This window comes from Amphibalanus amphitrite, unplaced genomic scaffold (assembly GCF_019059575.1).
Source record: "Amphibalanus amphitrite isolate SeventyFive unplaced genomic scaffold, NRLGWU_Aamphi_draft 000003F_arrow, whole genome shotgun sequence".
NCBI classification, from domain to species: domain Eukaryota; kingdom Metazoa; phylum Arthropoda; class Thecostraca; order Balanomorpha; family Balanidae; genus Amphibalanus; species Amphibalanus amphitrite.
The window spans coordinates 2254948-2276914 of NW_024881500.1; the positions used below are offsets into that span (position 1 = coordinate 2254948).

Genomic DNA, 21967 nt, shown 5'->3' on the forward strand with positions numbered 1-21967 from the left:
AAAATATCTTATCAGCCATCGTCGGCGAGATTACACGAGCCAATATATGTTCTGACAACCAGGCTCCCGCATGGAGCGTGCTCACTTCTTGAAGCTCAACGCAATCGATTTAAAATGGAATAGGGGCGCGCTTATCCGTGCAGAGACGATGGTAGTGAGCAAAAAGAGTGGATTTAATGATTTCGATCAGATCATTACGGATCACCCGTCAAGCTAGCAAAATATATTTCAAGGCTTTTTATATCACATCGCACATGTCCATAGCAAATAGCAATGTAAGAGCAAGAATTTTTATCCAGACCTGGAAACTACAGTAGCCGTATCTTTTCTCTTTTCGCATGGACGTAAAGAATGGAAGATAAAATCATTTCCGCTGAATGCTCGTTTGGTGAACTTTGCTTATTACGAAACGTAAAGCATGCATTGTAATCAAATGAAGTAAAACGGTCAAAACAAGTCGAACCTCATTTTCCTATCAAGCCACACAGGCTTCGCTAGCCTCATTCATTCAAAAATAAAAATGCAAACATAGCTGATGTTCTCCTTCAAATGTATGCAGCTCTTTGTTACACACAAAACACAGGGCATGCACAGTATGAGTACCGTATTTGCAGACATACTGTGCTTTTAAAAGATTGTCACATCGTAAACGAGCGAAATACGTGCATACGTTGCAATACGTGCGAAAAAAGTGCATCATTGAATACAATACTATCACATTGTCGGGACTTGTAAAAAATTGATACAAGGTTGAGGATATACTCCGCACAAAGCTATGCACAACATTTTGCGTACCGTGGTACAGATGCGAACATTTTCCAAAAATTGTACGCGTCACTTGTCTGCCACATTTGACAGCAAAGCTCCATTTTCCCGTGTACACCAGCAGTCAAACATACGCCACCTGATACAAGAGACACCAAATGACACGGGCCCTGCTGGAGCTCACAGAGACTTCCTTCGCCTGTGGTGACGCCACGGCCTGTCGTCACTGGCAGTGGCGGGCGCCAGCTTCAGACCGCCCCAGTAGAAGATCTCCTGCACGCCGCTCGGCCTTCGCACCGGCGGCCTCTTCCCCAACGCGACAGCATCCGGGGTGAGCAGCGGGTAGCTCTTCAGGTCATCGAGGACTGCGTGCTGCAGCGTCGGGGCAGCAGAGCCGTTCTGACCACCGCGCGACCACTCGGAACCGTGCCAGTCTCTGAGCGGCTCGCCGAGCTTCGGCCTCTGCAGTGGCTCCATCATCAGGAACCACTTCAGCACGATGGTCGACCACGTCACCGCCCGGCTTGATGTCTTCGGGACGAGGCCCAGATTGGGGGCGAGGTTGTTTGACCCAAACTCGGCACTCGAGTCCAGATGCATAGGAATCCTCAGGTCCTCTTCATGCACGATCATTTGCTCAAGACCGGCGTCGATGTCCAGCATGTCCTCGTTGAAGTCGTCCAGTGCTCGTTCCACACTGACCTCCATCGGCCTTCCGTAAACGATGCGGAACTTGAGCTTCCCCCTGACAAGCAGCAGCTCCCACTCCTCGACCATACCGTCGCAGGGTCGGAGCGGTGGCTCGCAGAGCAGATTGTGCCTGCTGATCACCCAGTCGTACATGAAGCCGAACAGGTGGTGGTAGATGTCGTCCGCCGCGTCGGCCCGGTACAGGGGGTTCTGACTCGCGATGGCGTGCGCGTACCAGCCGTTCATGAAGCCCATGTTTAGGAGGTGCATGGTGACGCGCTGATGCCACAGCATGCTGCCAGTGTTGGCGCCACTGACGTTCTCGAAGGAGATGTGCTGGAAGCCCGCTTCGTTGGCGAGAGACACGGCCTCCATTGCGCGCAGACTATGGGGCACGCTGACACCGATCTCGTCTTTCTTCGGACCAGGCACGTAGAGAGTGGAGTGCTCGCCACCGCCAATGTTACATAGCAGGTGCTGGAATGGTAACAAACGATATGAGCTGCAACGAACGCCTGTAACAACATTGATATCACATCGATAAGGTATGAGATGTAGGCGTTGCATCTTTTGTAAAAGCCATCTATGCTATGGGGTCTGACTTTCCAAGTGCCAGAGAAAATTTTCATAAGCGAGCATGTTGCAGATTGCAGTGCCTACCTGTCTACAAACACCTAAGCAATCAACATCATTTGTAATCATGCTGGAATCATGCATTTGCAATCATGCACTAGAAAATATCAACTAACACATCGTGTTTACCTGATCACACTCTTTTCTTCCGCACCACAAACATCAACCTGCGTCAAAAATCAAGCCTTGACCCAAGGCCTCTTACCACCTGCTGGAAGCCGCTTTTCTTCGAGACCGCGAAGCCGATCCACGTCAGTCTCGACGTCAGTCGCGTCACGTCGCGAAGAAGGATCACCTCTCGTATGCCAGGGTACGGCTCCAGATAGAGGCCGACACTCGGCAGCTCAGGTGTGGGGATGCTGGCCTTCTGTGGGTTCAGAAGGCGGTACGCCTGCCGGCCCACAGAGCCCACAAAGTACGCTCCACGCAGCTGAAAGACGAGCATTGCGTCACGGGTTACATACTAAAGGGCTCCGTTGTGTTGGCATGCTAGCAAAGGAAATGGTGATCCCATCAGCCTGGATATGTAGCTATCACCGCACGTTATGCCGTATGAAGGCACATAACTATGAGGCATTAGATCAAAAAGCGCTCTTGTAGCGCGACCAGGAAAATCAATGAACTTTTTAGGCTACTAAAAATCGTTACATTAGTGAAAGTTTGCATTCACTGGCTCACATGCCTTCACATAGGCATTGTTACGTCTAACTAATCTGGTTTATTATGATGATGCATCGACAAGTATCGGGGCAATGTTCAAGAAGGTGTCTCCCGACAGGTTCTGATCTACTCACATGGAAGAACTTTGCCATCTCCAGAGTGGCACCTCCGACGCAGGTGAAGTATTTGCCTCTGATGGTGATTCCCTCCAGCAGCCTCTCCAGCAGCGGGATGGAGATGGAGGGTCGGTTGCCGCTCTGCTCAGAGTCACTGGCCCTCCGATGGAAGATCACCCGAAGCACGTACCGACCCGCCTTCAGCACGGTGAGCCTGCACTCTGCGTCCAAGAACTCCTTGCTGTCGCTACACCAGAGTGGCAGCTGGTAGGTGTGGATGATCAGCACCGGCGTCACTCCGGACAGCAAGCGCTCAAAGTTAGCGCAAAGGGTCTTCGATGCAAAGTGGAGGAACTCGTCTGGAGTCTGGTCGTCTCGCTTCAGCCGCCAGGCGAGAGTCAGCTGATGAAAGCGCTTCGGGGTGAACATCTTCGCCAGCAAGGGGTTCCTGAACAGAGGCGCCTCGCGGAGGTTTTCTACCCTCCTCTTGATGGTGGCGATGAGGTGATTGGCGAAGAAGAAGCGGAACATCTCCCGCCAGCTGGTGTCACGCCAGCCGGCCAGCAGTGGGTCCGCGGCGCCGCGCCCGTACGCGAACACGTTGGTGGCGAAGGCGATCTTGTGGAACGTGAGTCTGTTGATCAGCATCAGCGACAGGTCCATGGGTGTCGGCACCCTGGCGGAGGGCCTCAGGAACTCCGGGCCCATGGCGTCGACGTCGAATATGTTGAACGGCAGCGGCCGGTCGGCCGGGCCGGGCTCGGGGGGTGAGGCACTCACCGGGCCCGTGAGTGCCGGTCCGTAGGTCATCAGGTCCATACTGGAACAGAAGGGAAACGCCGACGCATATCACAGAGAAGCTAACCATCATGGTGACAAAGCAGATAATCTTCGAAGGGTGATGCTGTTCGTGGACGAGTGGACAATGATTACCGAAGAAAAACTACTTTGAACATAGGTGTAATGAATCTCAACTGAGCACAGGTGTCGACTATGTGCTCTTATCAACAACAGCTTACTGTCATATAAACTCAATAATTAAAACTGCTTAGCTCACAGCAACATATCTAATTCCATCTGTCCAGTTCCATGACTCACTCACACTGACAGCGTCGCCGGCAGGCCCTGGCCGATGGAGAGCCACTTGATGGGATCATCGCCGTCCAGCGGGTTGAGACGACTCAGCGGGTAGGGCGGAGGAAGCAGGGACTCGGCCGCCCGTGGAAGGGCCAGTCTGAAGGCGTTCTCTGCGCCGGCCAGCGCCAGCTGTGACCAGTCGGCCAGGCCGGGCCGGGCCGAGCTCGGATGGTCCACACACCACTGTACGGGACGGCACACCGGCGGACGGCGGCCGGGGTTCGCCCGCGGCGGCGGAGGAGGCGGCGGAGACTGCCGCGCCGGCGGCGACGGGGGCGGTGTGGGCAGCGGGGATGGCGGAGGAGGCGAGGGCGGTGACGGCGGCCGGAAGGCGGCTGGGGAGACCGCCCGCGCAGCAGGCGCAGGCGGGGCAGGCAGGGGCTCCCTCAGCGGCGGCCCCCGCCGTCTCGGCTGCCGGTTTGAGTTGGCTTTCCTGCGGCGCTCCGGCTGAAAAAAAAAACAGATTTATCTGATATGCATCATGGGTATTTACCAATGAATTTTATCCTCCGCACTACCTATTCATCATCTGAGCTGATGGTACCTTAGCATGTCTGAAAAAGGTGGGTAATGCCTTTCATTCACAAACAAATACTGGAATATTATTTACAGCCAAAACTTGCAGTTCTACTCGTAAACGTTAGCCTTAAAAGTTCACATTAAGTCGCAAGCGCACTTTCGATACAGTTTTTCAGCCATTTTCTCTCACATCGATATATTTGTGTCACTTAAGGCCGCTAAAAAACAGTAAAGGAAAAATGAATGCATGGGATACCTATGTTTACTTGTCTTGTGTACCGTAAGGTGGGGCTATTTGAGACGGGATTTACCTACAGTTTTTGGGTTCTCCCTTTAAAATGGTACATATTTCTTTTTACGAGCGAGCGAGCGCAGCGAGCGAGCGAGTTCATACTGAATTAAGGGAAAATTCTGAGTATGAGCGGCCGGCCGGCCGGCCGTGGGGACGCTCTTCAAAAGCTCTTCTTAATATCTTAGGAACGGGACACCCGATGGACAAGCGGTCTTCTTTATTGAATGTCACTTGGACGTAAAAGTTCTGTGGTGTGATGGCCACCATGCGTTCTTGCCAACCACCGCACGTGGCGCGTGGTAAAGTTGGACATTTTTTAACACGCGCACCGGCGGGGGGGCGGATATCCGCCCCCCCCCCACTGAGGTTTTTCGCGGATAGCGGGAAGCGCCGCGAAATTTGGTACGACTATTCTCCCATCAATTTTACACATGGTGTGCAAGTTTGAACCTCCTAACTTTTAAGGTCAGGTCACCAGGTCACTTTGAATGACCCAACCTCAAGTCACTTTTTTGCAACTTTGTCACCGTGCCAGAGCTACAGTAGATTTCGGAGGCCTTTAAAAGTCGCAGGATGTCATTAGGGCATTAGTAGCTACAATTTGTATATCTCGGAATTTTGATATCGGTGACCTAAGGTCAGGTCAATTTCGCGACCTCCCCATTATAAGTCAATGGGGGAAAAATCAACTCCCTGTTTTTACCACAAAAACGGGTCGGAATGGCCCCATATACCCTACATGACTTCATATACGATCAACCTTCACTACCTTGAGGTCTGTTTTGCTATTGGGCAGTTGTAAGGTCATGTGACGTCATCAAAGGTCACCAAAGTTTTTTTGCCAATAACTCCGTACAGAAACAAGATACAGCCGCGCGGATGGTCTCATTGTGTTCAGCTCGTCAAGACGCATCGACTGATATACATGATGACCTCGAGGTCACGTGACCTGAGGTAAACCTTTGACCTTGACCTTTCGAGGTCAACATATATCATTCGATGCGGATTGACGAGAGGATCACGATGATGCCCTTAGTTTGTTCCTATCTTGACTAATTCGAAAGTTATTCGAGAAAAACTCTCTCCATATCTAGCGCCGCCATTTTGACTTTTTCGACCCCTGTGACGTCATCTTTGACCTGACCTGAAAATGACCTTAGTAAAAATTGTAGACCTTGTACGTGCATATCCGATGCCGTTTACCGCTTGTCGCTATCTTGCTTCGTTCTCGAGATCATCGAGGTCATCCGCCCCCCCCCCCGTCGGTGCGAAGTTGGCGCAGACCCCCGTCGGTGCGCGGGTTAAGAACCCCCAAAATTGCAACCTCAATAACGGCACAACGGTTGGGCCGATTCAATTGAAACTCGGTACACAGTTAGGTCTCCATCAGATAATTCATCTGCATGTGTTAAGCTTGGGGTGCTACAGCACGTGCGCACGTGTAGGGAGCGCTCCCAGATCTCGAGAACGGCTAGGCCGATTGCGCTCAAATTTGGTACACGGCTGGGGACTAGTTAGTAGGGTGCCGTGCAAAAGTCAGTTTGGACCCCGCTTGCACGTGCGCACGTGCAGAATGCCGCTTCCAGATCTCAGGAGCGGCTGGGCCGATTGCGTTCAAATTTGGCACACCGCTAGCGACTGGTTAGAATGAGAAGGGTGCTTTGCACACGATAGGCGTTATCACAAGTGTATTCGCGGCCATTGGGGCGACGTAAGAAAAGAAGAAAACAACTGGCCCCAAGAACTTTAAATTATCAGTTAGCATGCATCTTTTCCTTGATCTGTAGAGAATTTACCATTAATTGCTAGAGAAAATTGCATTTAAAATCTTCCATCTATGTTTTTTTTCATCGTTTGCACAATATGTTCTTTTATTAAGCTAAAAACACTAATTAGAAATAGTTCCCGCATCATCAAGAACAATAGGGAAGGCTTGAAGTGAATACAATAATCTAAACGGTGTTGTAATCTATGTGAAAACACTTCTAAAATTGCCTGTAGAAATATTGAAGGCAAAAGTTCAACTTTTTCACAAGACTGATGTCTATAAACCTATTCAACGTGTGACAACTCAGCCGGTATTTCGTCGTCTACAGCCCAGCTTTCCCTAGTGACCGATAGAGGCGCTGCTATCGATGTCCGCCCGTGCCGCCTAACGAAGCCCGTTGGAAGTACCCTCTCGCCCTTGCGCAGTGCAGGGCTCACTATCTCGCTCGCTCGTTCTTCGCCCAAAAGGCGTTTTACTGGTAACATCTTGCACGAATGTAGCTCTCTGTGACTTCTTCCAGATAGGCGCATTTTGGTGCAGCTAGTAATAATAATGAAAGCTATTTTAGTTGAAGTCTATCTCAAATATCTCAAATCCCCAAAGAAATGGAAGAAAATCGATCACGTTAGATATCTTTTTTAACGCCATGTTGATAGAATTTTGTCACTTTATGTTATTGCTGCCATAATATGATGTGGACCTGAACTTTAAAAATGGCAGGATGATTATCAAGGGCTATTTAAAAGTCAACGACTGTGAAATTTTCAAATTAAGTTGTTATATATAACTCTGGTGATATATTTTTACTTACTGTTTATCAAAAAACGAAAGCCCAGAACAAAGCCTTTTTCTAGCAACGGCGGGTCAATGTGCCGTGACAATAAGATAAGCGAAAGAGCATTTAGGTGCACCTCTTTTGCACAAAAAAAAAACTTGAACTCTCGTCTCACATTCAGGATAAAATAGGAAGCATTTCAAACTGCATAGAAAACAAACGTGTAAATCACTGATTGGCTTGAGCCGATGAATTACGTTCTACGGGTAAGTAAGTAATCGTTGTTGCCTAAATATCATCGTGCATCTCTACTCACCATCACCACGCCTGCAGAGCGCAGAGCCGCTTCCTCGCCAGCTCCCACCGACCTCGCGCGACGCTACCCGACGACCCACTGGCCGGTGCAGACTGACCCTGACCTCGCCCCGGGGCATGGCCGGTCACAGGCGCGGCGACACTGCTGACAGCCCACTCACGGAGGCGGCCGGTAGCGTAACTTACAGAGACCTCTGACAGATGGCAGCACCGCGATACCGTGCGCTGAAGGAATACTTGGACGCATCATTACCAGGGCTCTATTCACGACGAGCTGTTCACGACCGTTCACGTTGAAGTGACTGTTCGTTTATGCGGTTGGGTGACCTGTCCCACCTGTAGTCTGTCCCATCCTATGCGACGGCGTTTATCGCGCTGGAGCACCTATTGATCAAATCAATATCTCGCCTTGCTCTCCCATCCAACGACACCAAAGAGTCATGCTTTATTTTTCTTAAATAGTTGTATATTTTCAAAAAAAATATCATACCGATAAGCACACATCGCAGAAGACTATAAATCGTCCCACGAGGCATTTACAGTTTTCATTCGCGTTTGCAATACCGAACTGGCTGCTATCCTACAAAATTTATACGATAACGCTTCATTGTTCGGTGCGCATCTTGTGACTAAAACAGTTCAGCAAACAGCAAAAGTGGTGTAGCATTTCAATTCACACCTTACGTCGTGCCCATTTCATCCCATTGAAACATTGAAACATTGAAACTTTGGGACCATGCGTTTTGATAATTTTGATGACTTCTACAATAATCGACAGTTTTGCTTCTCGATCAGTAACCTAAAATGTTGGAAGGCACCAGCGATAAAACGTAGTATTTTCTCCCAGCGGATTTGTCGGCGTATTTTTCCGTCTTTCGTGCTTATTTCGTCCCTGGTTTGTTTCCACTCAGCCCCTGACTTGCTGGCGGCACTTTCCTCGGCGGTATCGGAGGCAGCACTCCCGCGTCCCGTGCGCTGACCTCCGGGGCCGCGCTGGGGTGCTGGCTCGGCGCGCCCGGTCTCCTGCCGCCTGTGGTCGAGCCCTCTCGACTGCCGAGTGGCGACGGACTCGGTCGGGACGCTGTGAAAATGTCGTCCTCAGCGGCGCTGGGCGACTCGTCTGGAGGCGGAGCCGTATCTGTCTCGGCAGCCGGGCCTGCCAGCACTGTGGCCAGAGCCAGAGACGTGCCCGCCTTGGCAATTTCCACCACCCTGCGGAACTCCTGTGAAACAAAGACAAGGTAACTTTAAAGCACATGCCCATGTCTATCATATCGTTTGAATGCTCTGACATACTCTTACTACCTATTAAGTGTCGTTTGTATGCGTATGTATTGTCTATACTTATACGTTGTCAAAACATACAGCAAAGCTAGAAATGCCAGGATTAGTGACGATAAATGCGGGATGACAAGCCCTGGAACTCACCTTGTCCAGTGGCGCTGCGTATGACTTGAACGTTGGAGACAAGAGTGTCCCATAGTACCTGGTTGATTCTCGGTTCCCAGAAGATTGTCTGTCTCGTCGGTCCAACGCTGATGGTTGTGATTTTTTCCTGTCTGGTAACAAAGTGCATATTAAAATGCCATTTTTCGTACTTTCTGAGTACTTACAATTTCGAACAGAAATTACTACAAAACAATTATTCGTTTTCCTCATACAGCATGAAGATCATTTAAAATTGTAGTTGTGTAATTAACCGTTTTCACGATGGGCTATCCGGTGAATGCACCTACTTTGACCAAATCTGCACCTTATCCCGCGCCCTGCTGGGGGTCCTGGATTTCCACGCCCTGCTGGGGGGGTGTTTGAACACCCCCCCCCCCCTTGTAACTCGGCTCCTGGGCCACGTAGCGATACGCGGAAGGCGGCGTTCGAAAGAGCGTCAAAAATAATGACGAAATCACTTCGGTCAATTTTTTGGTCAGGTCAAAGGTCAGGTCACCAGAGGTCATTGAAGGCAAAATTTCGCCGATTTCCAGGTCGAATGTCGAAAATTTCCAAGAAGCCAACGCATAACTCGGGAACCAATAGAGCTACAGCGCCGCGGAAAAGCGCATTCGATAGCCCTATTAACGCCCTTTCTGATTAATTCTCTCAGATTTGACCTAACGTCAACGGTTTTGCCTGCAGGGGGCAAAAAACTGCAAAAATAGCCGATTTTTTCGAAAACAGTTTTTCTGCAATAACTTTTGACCCAAGCCTTGTACGAGCTTACTTTTACCGGCATCGTGTTCCTCTCGTCAAGACGCATCGAATGAACTATAACTTGACCTTGAAAGGTCAACTTGAAAATTTGACCTCAGGTCAAGGTCATGACCTGACCGGAAAGGGTCATGTTGCATATCAGTCGATCCGTATCGTCGAGCTGAACACACCTAAGGCGTTTTCATCGCTCTAGCATGCCTCTATCAAAAGTTATTTGCGAAAAACTGATAGATACCATTCGTGACCTAAGATGACCTCAGGGCATAAACAAGGGTCACGGACACCATTTTCAAGTTCAGTGTGTCTAAACCACTTGTAATTCGGTGTTTGGGAGTGTTTATAATGTCTTTCATCCAAAAGAGGCGCATTTCAATTTTCTCCCATTGACTTATAATGGGGAGGTCGCAAAATTGACCTGACCTTAGGTCATCGATATCAAAATTCTGAGATATACATTTTGTACATGCTATTGCTCTTAGCAATCGCTGAAAGTTTCAAACTGATCGGTCACTCGGTGTAGCTATGACAGACATTGAAAGTTTTTATGAGGTGAGGTCACTTCAAGTGACCTGGTGACCTGACCTTGAATGACCTTGGTCTGAAATTTTCACAACATGTGTAGAATTGATGTATAAAAAAAACACATCCGTTTTTTTATACATCACAAAAACGGCGGCGCTCCGCGCCGCCGTTTTTGAGATATTCGCGAAAAACCACAAGGGGGGTGTTCAAATACCCCCCCCCCAGCAGGGCGCGGGTTATCTCTTTTACAGCAAATATCTTCATTTTATGAATTTATTTCAGTCTTTTAATCGATGATATTCTCTGATAATATGACAAAGAAAGAATATAAACAATTAGGTCAACCCTAGCTGATAGCTTCTAAGAGATACACTGAACCTAATTTGATCAAATCTGCGCCTAATCGGCACCAAATGGCAAATGTGCACCAAATGTGTACCAGATGGCCGTCGTGAAAACGGCTATTATGTGGCCAAATTAGTTGGGTATTGATTAGGTTAGGTATTTCTCAAAATGTTCTTGGGATCGAAATACTTATTCAGTTATTTGGTTAATTTTCATGTTGTTTCTCCAGGGTTGCGTGTTTGATATCCAATGTGTCAGTAATGTTCTTTGCGCATTCGGCACGTCCACAATAAACAACTACATTTATGCATCGAAACATCTTGTAACCACTAAAGGCGTTCAAAAGCGACCTTACTCTTAAACCGGGAGAAGAATCCGCTCGTCTCGACTTTGGCTCCCATTTTCGGGCGGCTGTCGTCCTGGAGGAACTGCAGGAAGCTGCTGCGGTGCGTCCAGGACTCGATGACCGCCTTCAGCTCGTCGCGTGTGTACACACAGTTGTTGTAGTCAGCCAGCAGGTCTCTCAGGTCATCCTCGGTCGTGCGCAGCTGACGAGGACGCCCTGCGAGACGAACACAGCAGCTCTGGGCTCTGAAGGCGTACGACTAGGTGAGGTAAACGTTTATGAGAGCAGCAGTTTACGGTAGCCCGGTGACCCACGGGCTACCGTACTTAATTACATGAGAAAATTTGTTATCGGCCTTATTACAGTTATACGGGGACTGAATGTAGCCCACATGATTTAGCCGGCTATTCATTAACCTTCGCCCCAGTGGGGGGGGGGGGGGCATATGTTACCACCCTGTCGCGTTTTTTTATTGCGTGTGAATAAAAACCGCGGCGCGTAGCTTGGCATACCTTTTTGCACATCAATTTTGGACAATGTGTGAAATTTTTGACCCCAGGTCATGTCAGGTCAGGTCACCAGGTCAAGTTAACTGACTAAGCCTAAAATACGTTTGCAATCATGTCCAGCCTGCAGTGTTTGTCAGAAAGGTTTTAAACTTGGTGGATTGCATGATGTTATGGGCGCCTACAATTTGTATATCTCGGATTTTTTATATCCGTGACCTAAGGTCAGGTCAGTAGCGTGACCTTTTCATTACAAGTCAATGGAGAAAAATGAAAATGCCTCTAGATCCGTGTGTACTCATAGGAACAGTCCAAATAATTCAGAATCACAATGATTTCGACCACCCGTGATGACCAACGTGTCATTTTTGCTGATAGCCTCTAGAAAGGTCATCCGAGGTCATTTGAGGCTACAAACAGATTTTTGCCAATAACTCGCGATTGGAAAGAGATAGGACGGTGGGGATGGTCTCCTTGTGTTTGTCTTGTTGAGACGCATCGACTGATGTGCAACATGACCTTTTCCGGTCAAGTCATGACCTTGACCTGAGGTCAAATTTGGAAGTTGACCTTTCAAGGTCAAATTATAGTTCATTCGACGCGTCTCGGCGAGAGGAACACGATTCTGGCAATAGAAATGTCGTGGCTTTTTTTTTAGTCAAAAGTTATTGTCGAAAAACACTTTTCGTAAAAACAGCTATTTTGGAGTTTTTGCCCTCTGGAGGCTAAACCGTTAACCTGAGGTCAATTTTGATTATGACCTTATCGCAAGAAGAGTTCAAAAGCTATCGATTGTTTTTCCATGCGTTTTTCTAGCTATCATAACTCCTGAGATAAATGCATGTTTTCTGAAAAATATTATGACATTTGGCAAATTTTGACCTTTGATGGCCTCTAGTGACCCCAATATTGCTCTAAGATGAAAAATGACTGAAATATTTTCAAACGTACGCATTGAGAGCTATCGACTGCTTTTTACCGCGTTTTTCTAGCCCTCTTCGTTTTTGAGTTAGAGGTGGGTGGTAACATATGCCCCCCCCCCCCCCACTAGGGCGAAGTTGGCTGAGACCGCCACTGATCTTGTGCATATGTACTTTTCGTTGCGAGTTTGAAATTGTCTCAAATATTTTGTTATCGTTTGTGCTAGATACTCCTCAGGGTTAGTCGTAGAGTGAGCTTATATGGCTATGACAATTGTGATGCCTATTAGTTAGCTCGACGCTTCCAAGTAGGTATACGTTTGTTTAGTCCTAAGGTCTGCTGTATCAGATTAAAAACGCACTGGTAACTAGCCGGTATGCACCGGGAGGCAGCGTCTGTCTGGCCGGCTGCTCCGGTGCCGCCGCCGCCCCTCTCGGCCGCACTGTGATGGGCCTCGCGGCGTCCGGGGCCTCCTGACACTCCTCGGCGCTGCGGTAAGCACTGGATTCCTCCGAGGAGGCTGTGCGCAGTGACGAGCCAGACGTCCTCGCCGAGGGCTGCTCGCTGCTCGGCAGGTTCACCTGCCGGGCGAGCTCCTCCGACAGCGTGAGGTCCCTCCGGTGGGACGGAGCGACCTGCGGTTTGACCCGAGGGGGTGGGGGAGGAGGGACATCCGGCTGCCCGCAGATCACGTCTGAAACAGTCAGCAAGTTGTCAAGTCAGATGTTTTTCACTGTGGTCTCATGAGTGCTATAAAACACGTGAAAATGTGCTTCCTGCTAATTTTAGCATGTATTTTTGCATGCATTTTGCTAATATTAGCATGTATGTTGCATGTATTTTGCTAATTTTAGCATGTATTTTTAATGAATTTAGCCATTTTAGCATTACACAGCTTTATGGGAACCTCCCTTTGGCATCTGGTGCAAAGTCAATGAATGGATCGTCATCGGTATTGAGTGCACTTCTTTGGATCTACGTGTTCGCTGTTAACGCAACACTTGCCTTCTATGTTCATCGTAAAGCATGGCCCACTCGTTAACAGGTCTTGATGAACTTCTGCAAAACAATGCAAAACACCGTTAACTTGTTAACCATGGGTCACTGATGTATGTACAAATGAGAGTCAACCCCCACCGAGTTAACATTGTTTTTTTTACATACGCGCCGGCAGAGAAGATAGTGCAACCCCCCTCCTGGCCGTTTCGCCCCTGATGGAGCTAGAGCGTCACGGAAAAAATGAGCGCCTGTGCGCCGTTACAAGACGCAACGACTGATACCCGATTTTAGGGTCTCAGACCAATCGGTAACCTCTGAGGTCAGGTCAAGTGGGGCAAGGTACGGGTTCGGTTTTTGATAAATAACAATTCGCAAAAAAACGGGCGCAGCGCCGTGAGTGACATTTGCCAGTCTCTCAGGCGTGTCGAATGGTATGCTTTGTGTTCGGGTACTTGAGGTTAACTTAAGGTGTTTATCTCGGGTCAAGGTCAGGTCAGAGCCCACAGGTCACAAAAAGTCAAAGGGGGGGGGGCATATTGCATATCATTCGATTTGGCAGGTCTTCCAGAGTCCATTGGTGGCTTTTCCAACTCGTTAGCTCAATTTGATCGGAAGTTATTGACGAAAAACTCTAATGGGTCTTATGGGTCTTATAGATGCGGTTGACGTCATAGGCACGCAAGTTCAGCAATGTAAAAGCAAAGCATCGGACCTCGCAAGAAGTGCATGAAATCACGATTTCGTGTGCTTGAGATAGTTTGAGATTGTTCCCGGCGCCAAAATAGCAGGTTTCTCTCATTGACTTATAATGGTGAGGTCACGTGATCCGCCTGACGTCACGCGACCTTTAAGAAAAATCCGAAAGATACAAGTTGTTGTTCATCGGTAGATTTGGTAGATATTCCTTTTTGCTCTTTCTGAACCACGGTACATAACTTTTACCTATGCCAATTCATTAATTCAAAACATTCATTTAATTCATTACTCAACAATTCATTTAAATTAAATAGCGCAAGGGCACTGAAAGTTTCGTCGCGATCGGCCGCTTTATACGCGAGTTATTCGCGAAAAAACCGAGGGGGTCCGTTCGACCCCCCCCCCCATACGGGCGAGGGTTAATTGACCTAACCTGAGCTGACCTGACCTAGCCCAAATACAAGTGAAAACTTCATGTGTGATCAAAACTAGCATGAAATTCGTGATCAGCAACCCGAAAAAATATCTACTCTACTCTAGCAGGTCCAGATTTCCCCGACTTTTGGGTCATTGACCTGACCTTGAAGGTAAGCTGTAAAACGCCGCACACAGGCGAGAATAAAAAACCTATCGATCTCTCCTTCTCTCCATGTTTTACCTTCTTTATGCATTGAAAGATACGGCCCACTTGGCAAGATGTCCAGGTCAGTTTCTGCAATGTAGAAAGTTTATAGAATTACTGCATCTTCTCGGTCAAATTGGTTACCCTGGGTTACTGCAAAAGATGAGTTGCATAATATTGTTCACATAAGGTAGCAGAATCACAATTTTATACGACCACATCATTGCAAAAAAATAAGTACGATATGATAGTCAAAAGAAGTGTTACACACAAACATACAAATTACGATACGATGGTGAAAGTTTGCTACAAGAAATTTCACCTTCGAAAGATATTTACTGACTGCATACAATTCCAATGAAATAAATCTAACTGTTGGATTATTACCTAGACCTTCCTTGTGCATGGTCAAGTAGGATCCACTTCTCGCTGTGTCCAAATCTGAAAAGGAAAATAATTGTTACGGGAGGGAAGTTGATTCAAAAGTGAGTGATGCAATAGTACACATTGCATAAGATGCAGTGAAATGACTTTGAATATTTTAACAAGGAGTGTTGAGTATGGAGTATGATAGTATCATTAAATATGCCAGCAGGATCGCACTAACCTTGCGTGATCCACTTTGCCAGGGCGTCGTTGCGAACCTCAGCATATTGAGGTGATGAAGGGCTGCTGGGATGGTGAAACACTGACCACTCTTCTTTGGCGAGTATGTCAGGCTGCATCCACTCTGAAATCCCATTCAAATCGTCATTTTTAGAATTTAATTGATCTACTTGAGTTATTCGTCTAATGCCGAATAGCTTTGTTACAATTCAATTACCGGGATTGTCCATTCATAAACATAATATCAATTCTGTCTCTCATACATGAAATAACTCATCGACAAATTGTTAAACCGGTCAGGATGACTATCTTCAGCAAACAGCAGCTTATGATTGGCTAAAAAATTATGTATTGGAAATTTTTCTTAGGTTTCCCGACGAGCTTTGTGTGGCGATAACACAAAGCATCTTACATCGTACGAGTATGCATCTCAACGAATATGTGTGCATTGAAAGTCAATCATCACATAGAGGATTACAGGAATCAGCATGACCAAAGTCCTCACAAATTTTTGCAGTATCACTCACCATCTAGACTACGATGGACGTCGTTCGGCACATTTTGCCAGGTTCTATTCACTCTGGGGATGAGTTTTGAAAGACCGTTGAGTTCCTGAAAATGAACGACTACTGTGACATTTATATGTCAAGTAGACAGCTTAGTCAACATCGAGGTCTTGCCATGAGCTCTGTAACTGTATGGTCCTTATTTATTTTCTCCCAGTTGTCTCGCCCAGCCCTACCCTCGTTGACCAGAATATCCCATCCCAAGTGAATGCGCTCTTCGCACGTACAGCGTCCCGGTGATGCGTGCACTGACCGTGGCGTATTTCAGCTGCTGTGCCAGCTGCTGGTGGTCGGCTGCAGCTGCCAGCTCTGACGGCAGCTGCCCGGCCTCGTTACGGGTCATGAGGGCCCTCTCGCCGCCGGGACTATCCACCAGTCGACTGGCGAGCTGGGACAGACCGTGGGCCGCCGCCAGGTGCAACAAGGTCGGGTACCGGCCGCCGCCTGAGTACCCATTGGGGTGTCAATGCACACTAATCGTCGCGACGGGGGAACTGCCACCTGAGTACCCACTGGGGTGTCAATGTACACCAATCGTCGCGACGGGGTACGCCGCCGCCTGAGTGTACGGACTTGGGTGTCGATGTGCACCAATCGTCTCGGTGGGGTAACAGTGTCGTCTAAGTAAGGATTTAGTTTAGTTAGGTGTCAATATACACCGATCATCGCAACAACGAACCCGCTTCAGCCTGAATTTGCCCATGATGGTGTCCAAACACACGATGCACCAATCACTTCAGTAAGGTAACGGTCCGGGGCCCTGCCTGGGTGTCAAATGGGGTGTCAAAATGCACCGATCATTCCAAGCTGACAGGTTTCTGCCTCGATGCCGATTGTGCTTTTATTCATTACCAGGCAGATCGGGATGTTCGGTTTGTATTGAGAGCACTTCCTTTCGAAAAAAAAACGTTTGAGCTGAATTGATAATTTGCTAATCCTCACGTGTCTCGATGCCCTGAAGGTCGCTGGATATTCGGAGCTGGCCGATGTCTGTCGGACAGTTTTCCTCGAACTTCTCCGCTAAGACAGAGTCCAGCTCTGCCGTTGACGCTGAGTCGATACCAAGAGTCTAAAACGTACGCAAACCAAAATGTGATGAAACATCAGGAACGTTTCCTCTTACCAAACAATGAATATAGGTCATAGCACCAGCTGAAGAGTTTTTAGACGATTATACTCTGAATTATCTTAATAGGAATAAGTACAAGAGTGCAGTAGTATAACCCGCGCGGGGCTGGGGTCTCCAGCCGAACGCGCGGGGCTGGGGTAAATTTTACCCCCCTGTTATCTCCCGAACTAATGGTCCGATTTGGAAAATTCAAACGCCAATCGAAAGATCTCATCACGAACAACTAAAAACATGTACTTAATTTTAAGTTTGAGGTCAAGTTCAAGGTCAGGTCAAGGGTACAAATTGCAAGTTCCTACAGTATCGGCCTTGCACCGTAGTTGCCGAAGAATGGAGTCATGGACTGAGACTGATCGCCCAAAACGTGTTCTTAGGCTACCAAGACAATATTCGTTGCATACAATATCATTCAGAGGTCAAGGTCAAGGTCAGGTCAGGTCAGGTCAGGTCATCAAAAACAAAATATAGAAAAGGGCATGTGCGACACATGTTTTATGGGTCATTTTACTCATAGAATTCAATAGGCACACTCAATAAGTGACATGGACCACCTCTGGATGAATTTCAGGTCGAGGTCAGGTCAAGGTCAGGTCAAGTGAGGTCAAATTTTGAAGTTGGTTGTTAAGGCCTAAAAAGGTGTCTATCTGATGCAGTTTTTCACGGCGAATCGAATGGTGCTACTTTTGCTTCCGTACGAGGTCTAGAACTTCCAAAAAAGTCATTTTTCAAAAATTTGTGTGTCGTGACGTCATACAATTTTGAATAACTCCCACATTTTTGAACCGATTCTTCTAAAACTTTGTATGTAGGTGCACATAGACCACTTCTCTGACATATATTCCGGTTTTTTCGATACACTCAAAATTTTGGATTTTATAGCTATTTTCCCGAAAAAGTCAGTTTTTTGGAAAAAATTTGGGCCAAAATCCAAAATTTTCAAAAAACCGAGATAGCCATTTGATAGACAAAGTAAAATTACGTATATCCTTTTTTGTTACGTCTTGATTCCTTTAAAAATGAAGATGTTAGCGGCGTTTGAACTTTTGCCGTTTTTGAGGCGAAAATGGCGAACATGACGTCACTAAAACGTCAATTTCTCAAAAATTTTCCGACGGATTTCGCTCAAATTTTCAGGGAACGTGTCAAATTAATGTAAGAAAAGGTACTGAAAGTTTGGCGGCGCTGCGCGCCGCCGTTTTTGAGATATTGCAAAAATTCGCGAGGGGGGTAAAATTTACCCCCCCAGCCCCGCGCGGGATAACAAAACTTCGGTTTATCATTATTTGTGTTGCACCCGATGTTTTTTTCTTGTCATGAATGACGTGTGAATGAGCTAGAGTGTGTGAGGGAGAGGTGCCATGAAATAAGCTAAATAGCTTTTGCACCGATCCCAGATTGCCTTATGTCTATTTATGCGAAAATATTCAATAAAATCGAGCAAACAACAACAACGGCATACGGAGGTAGGTCATGAAGTCGTTGCATAATGAACTTAGTTTTGAGCTAAAAGACCGTTGCATGGACGGCGAACCTGGCACATGAACTCGATTGGCGACGTCAGCGTGCTGAGGAATGTGCCCAATGTCTCCAGTCGCGGGGGAGAGCGGACCGGCTGTACACCCCAGGAGTCGTCCCCGAGCACAAGCTCCACGCTCGTCTGGTCCGGGAACTCGCCGGCTGAAAGGTATCCGCGGGTTAAAGGTCAGCAAGATGAAATTCAGTGGCATACGCTACGCCCAGCTAGCTAGATAATATATGGCCGTCCCCGGTCCTATTCCATTTTTACATAGCTTCATTTCCAATTTACACCAGCATCAAAATGTCTAGGGAGAAAAGATAAATATGGTGCCATCTGAGCAGCTTACCTGGCACGTATATGAAGGCCGTGAAGGGGTTCTTCAGGTAAGCGTTGTACAGCTGCTGCTGTGGCATGCCATCCAGCACGCCACGCAGCCACACAGATAGCTTCTCGTCTTCCAAGGTCACCGGGTCACTCATTAGCAGATACAGAATGAGGTAACTCTGAAATATTAAACGGAATTTTGTGTGCAAATTTTTCTATACGGCACTGCTTGCAGTGTTCAAAAGGTAGCAATGAATTCTTGCTCGGCAAAAATGTGTATTTACGTTGTCAAGAGCTGCTTTCAGTTTCATACCTCACAAGACACAAACTTATAAACACATAAAACTCATAACAAAGATATTATCCATTCATTGTTATGAAAGTGCGAGCATATCGCTATTTTTCAGAGCCGCCATTGCACACAGTGTGCGCTAACTCACTCTGTCATCGCAGTACGCCGTGGAGACGGTGAATCTCTCCTCGTGCACCTCATCGTCACTGTTCTCGGCCTCCTCGGGACGGCAGCTGACCGAACCCCCCAGCATGCCGTGAACAAACGCCACGAACTCCGCAATGCACTGGCGGTCCTTGTCACGGAGGGCGAGCTTCCTCCACATCGGAAATGACCGGAGTCCTGTCGTGGAGCATATTGGTGCATTAGCGCAGCGAGAGAGACTGTATGGACTGTATGGTGTGGTTCTCGTGCGTATATTGGCTGAGCTGAGTTGCTGAATATTATTGTTTTGTGCTAAAGCGTTCAAATTAACGGTAAAATACAAGCCTTAAGATTGCAAATAATCGCAGGTATTCACTACAAACGTAAAAAAAACGATTAGCAGGCAAAATAAAACACATGAGCATCAAGAACTCGGTACGGGATTGAAACGTAAATAAAAGCAGAAAGTGATCTTCAAATAACTTTCTACAAGTACCAAGCACCTCCGGGCTGGTTCGGAGCTACCTTCTATCTGTTCGGCGACCACTTGTTGTTCGGTGACTCCAAGGAGCAGAGCCAGCGTTCGGTTCATGTCCAGGACTTGGTCCAGGTGCACCTCACGATCAATGATGAACGATAGGAAAGCAGGGCTCACGATCACTACCTGAAAATGGATGAGATTTACAGCATACGTAAAGTTAGGTTGTGAAGTCAGGCCGCCCACATCCACATATTTTCAGGTGAAATGGTGTAAATTAGCTCCAAATTAACATTGTGTTAAATGTAGGTACGTATGAACACCTTTTTCTGGTTTATTTTGATGTACCGCTTAGATTTGGGCAAGGCATGATAAAACGATTGGCTAAGCGCTGCAGCCACACCTCGCATGAATCCAGTGTTACCTGCAGCTCGGCCTCGGCGATTCTCGGGGTGACGCAGGCGGCGATGTCACGCTCCACCTGCGTCAGTCGACAGTTGAAGATCGTCAGCCGCGCTCCTCCGCTGCTGACGCCGCTGGTGCTGACACCACTGTTGGTGTCGCTCTGGTGTCTGCTCGGACTACCCCTGGCGCCACCGCTGGAGTGCCTACCGAGACTCGATCTGGTGCTGCCGGTGGTGCTGGCCGTGGTGATGTCCCTGGCGCTGCCGCTGGTGACGCTGGTGACACACTGGTGCTGAAGAACCCGACGCAGGTGGCGCTCCCAGGGCTCGCCGTCACAGGCGTACAGCAGGCACACCCGCGCTGAGCCCGCAGCGTCGTCTGTGGCTCACACGAACATGACAATAGGCAGGTTGGCATTGATGTGATGCAATGCATGGTTGACTTTTGCAGGACGAGTGCAAATCTTGATAACTAGGAGTGATAAATGGCAGTTGGTACCTAAATGGTATCTTGTTTTGATGACTGAACTTACAACTTTATAAGTTGCTAGGTATAATTTAGAAGTTTATGCTATAACATGAAGACAGCTGAGAGGGTTGAAAGGAAAAAAAAATATATCACAGAGTCAGAATTGGTGTATAGTGGTCGAAAACGTTTCCACTTATATGACAGAGAGTTGAAAAAGGAAATTATAGAGCAGACATGCGGTTCCGCCTTATATAGCTACGGCTTTGCGATATCAATACAGATAAAGGGGCGTTTTACGCCCCCCCCCCCCCCTCCAGCGTAGCAATGCAAGGTCTTACAGGCATAACCAGTGTTAGCAGCTCCTGTCTTCTCACCCATCAAACACACACACACATAAATGTCTAGAGCTTTATCATCGTTTCACCATTTCTCACCTAATCAACATCGTTTTAAATCTGATCCTCGATATTTCTCACCTTCTTCGAACGACGGGCTGCGGCTCCAGGCCATTTTGTGCCACTTTATTTCCGATTATTCACATTTATCGACGGTCCCTCGACCCGCACTGCTCTATCTCAGCTGAGCTCTGTCCTCCCCACTCACTCTACCTCCTCACACTCCAACACTACCTCCAGCACGAAAGCGTTGCATACACCCCTGGAAAGCGCTGGGCTCTCTGAGCGCTGTCCAGCCTAGCGCATCGCCCGCCTGCCACTATCATGTGCGAATGTGCGACACACAGCGGAAGAACTCATCCGGGCGGCGGCGACCACGGGGGGCCCGACAGCACAGGAAGACGAGCGCGATAGCTGGCCTCCCTCCCCTGACCATGACGTGTTCTCGTGACCCTTGTAAGGTCAACTCCTTCCAAGAAAACGGGACATGGTTGTAAGCTCGGATAGAGATATTGCTGACATATGACACCGCTCAATCACACAAAATGTGTCGTTTTTTTTTACAGCGATGACATGCTTTGCATTTAAACGATGCTTTGAGACGAGATTATGTGTGATCGTAATGCAATATTTTTATCCCAATGATAGGTACGCATCATTCCTTATGCTTGTTTTGTGGCTTCCTCGAGATATTTTCTTTCTTCGTATACCAGAGATGGATCATTGAGTGCAGCTGCCCCTGATCTTAAAACCACTGATTTGGAAAATGGCCTGATGCATGACAATATAAGTCAGTGATGACATAT

At 47.8% G+C, this 21967-nt stretch overlaps 2 protein-coding genes across 6 annotated transcripts; both read right to left on the bottom strand.

Annotated features, from left to right (window-relative positions):
- Positions 1-533: 533 nt before the first annotated feature.
- Positions 534-7831, bottom strand: LOC122368096. Of its 4 annotated transcripts, none has more exons than XM_043341772.1 (5): positions 7672-7831; positions 3967-4448; positions 2883-3684; positions 2294-2518; positions 534-1932 (listed from the first exon to the last, which is right to left on the bottom strand). In XM_043341772.1, exons 1-5 carry the CDS (start codon positions 7672-7674, stop codon positions 946-948), a joined length of 2499 nt encoding a protein of 832 aa, XP_043197707.1. In that variant the 5' UTR covers positions 7675-7831; the 3' UTR covers positions 534-945. The 4 variants fall into 4 exon arrangements, with proteins under 4 accessions (XP_043197707.1, XP_043197950.1, XP_043197869.1 ...); XM_043342015.1 differs by having other exon boundaries at positions 2297-2518; positions 3963-4448; positions 7672-7789; XM_043341934.1 differs by having other exon boundaries at positions 3963-4448; positions 7672-7789.
- A 296-nt stretch (positions 7832-8127) lies between these two features.
- LOC122368293 lies at positions 8128-21673 on the bottom strand. 2 transcript variants are annotated; one of them, XM_043342139.1, is made up of 17 exons: positions 21243-21673; positions 20318-20676; positions 19941-20079; positions 19420-19613; positions 19002-19158; positions 18668-18813; positions 16950-17076; positions 16261-16451; positions 15969-16053; positions 15443-15565; positions 15223-15276; positions 14872-14925; positions 13524-13577; positions 12880-13212; positions 11101-11307; positions 9099-9229; positions 8128-8893 (listed from the first exon to the last, which is right to left on the bottom strand). In XM_043342139.1, the coding sequence occupies exons 1-17, from the start codon at positions 21274-21276 to the stop codon at positions 8552-8554; spliced, it is 2730 nt and encodes a 909-aa protein (XP_043198074.1). In that variant the 5' UTR covers positions 21277-21673; the 3' UTR covers positions 8128-8551. The 2 variants fall into 2 exon arrangements, with proteins under 2 accessions (XP_043198074.1, XP_043198153.1); XM_043342218.1 differs by lacking the exon at positions 15223-15276 and having other exon boundaries at positions 21243-21492.
- Positions 21674-21967: the final 294 nt, after the last annotated feature.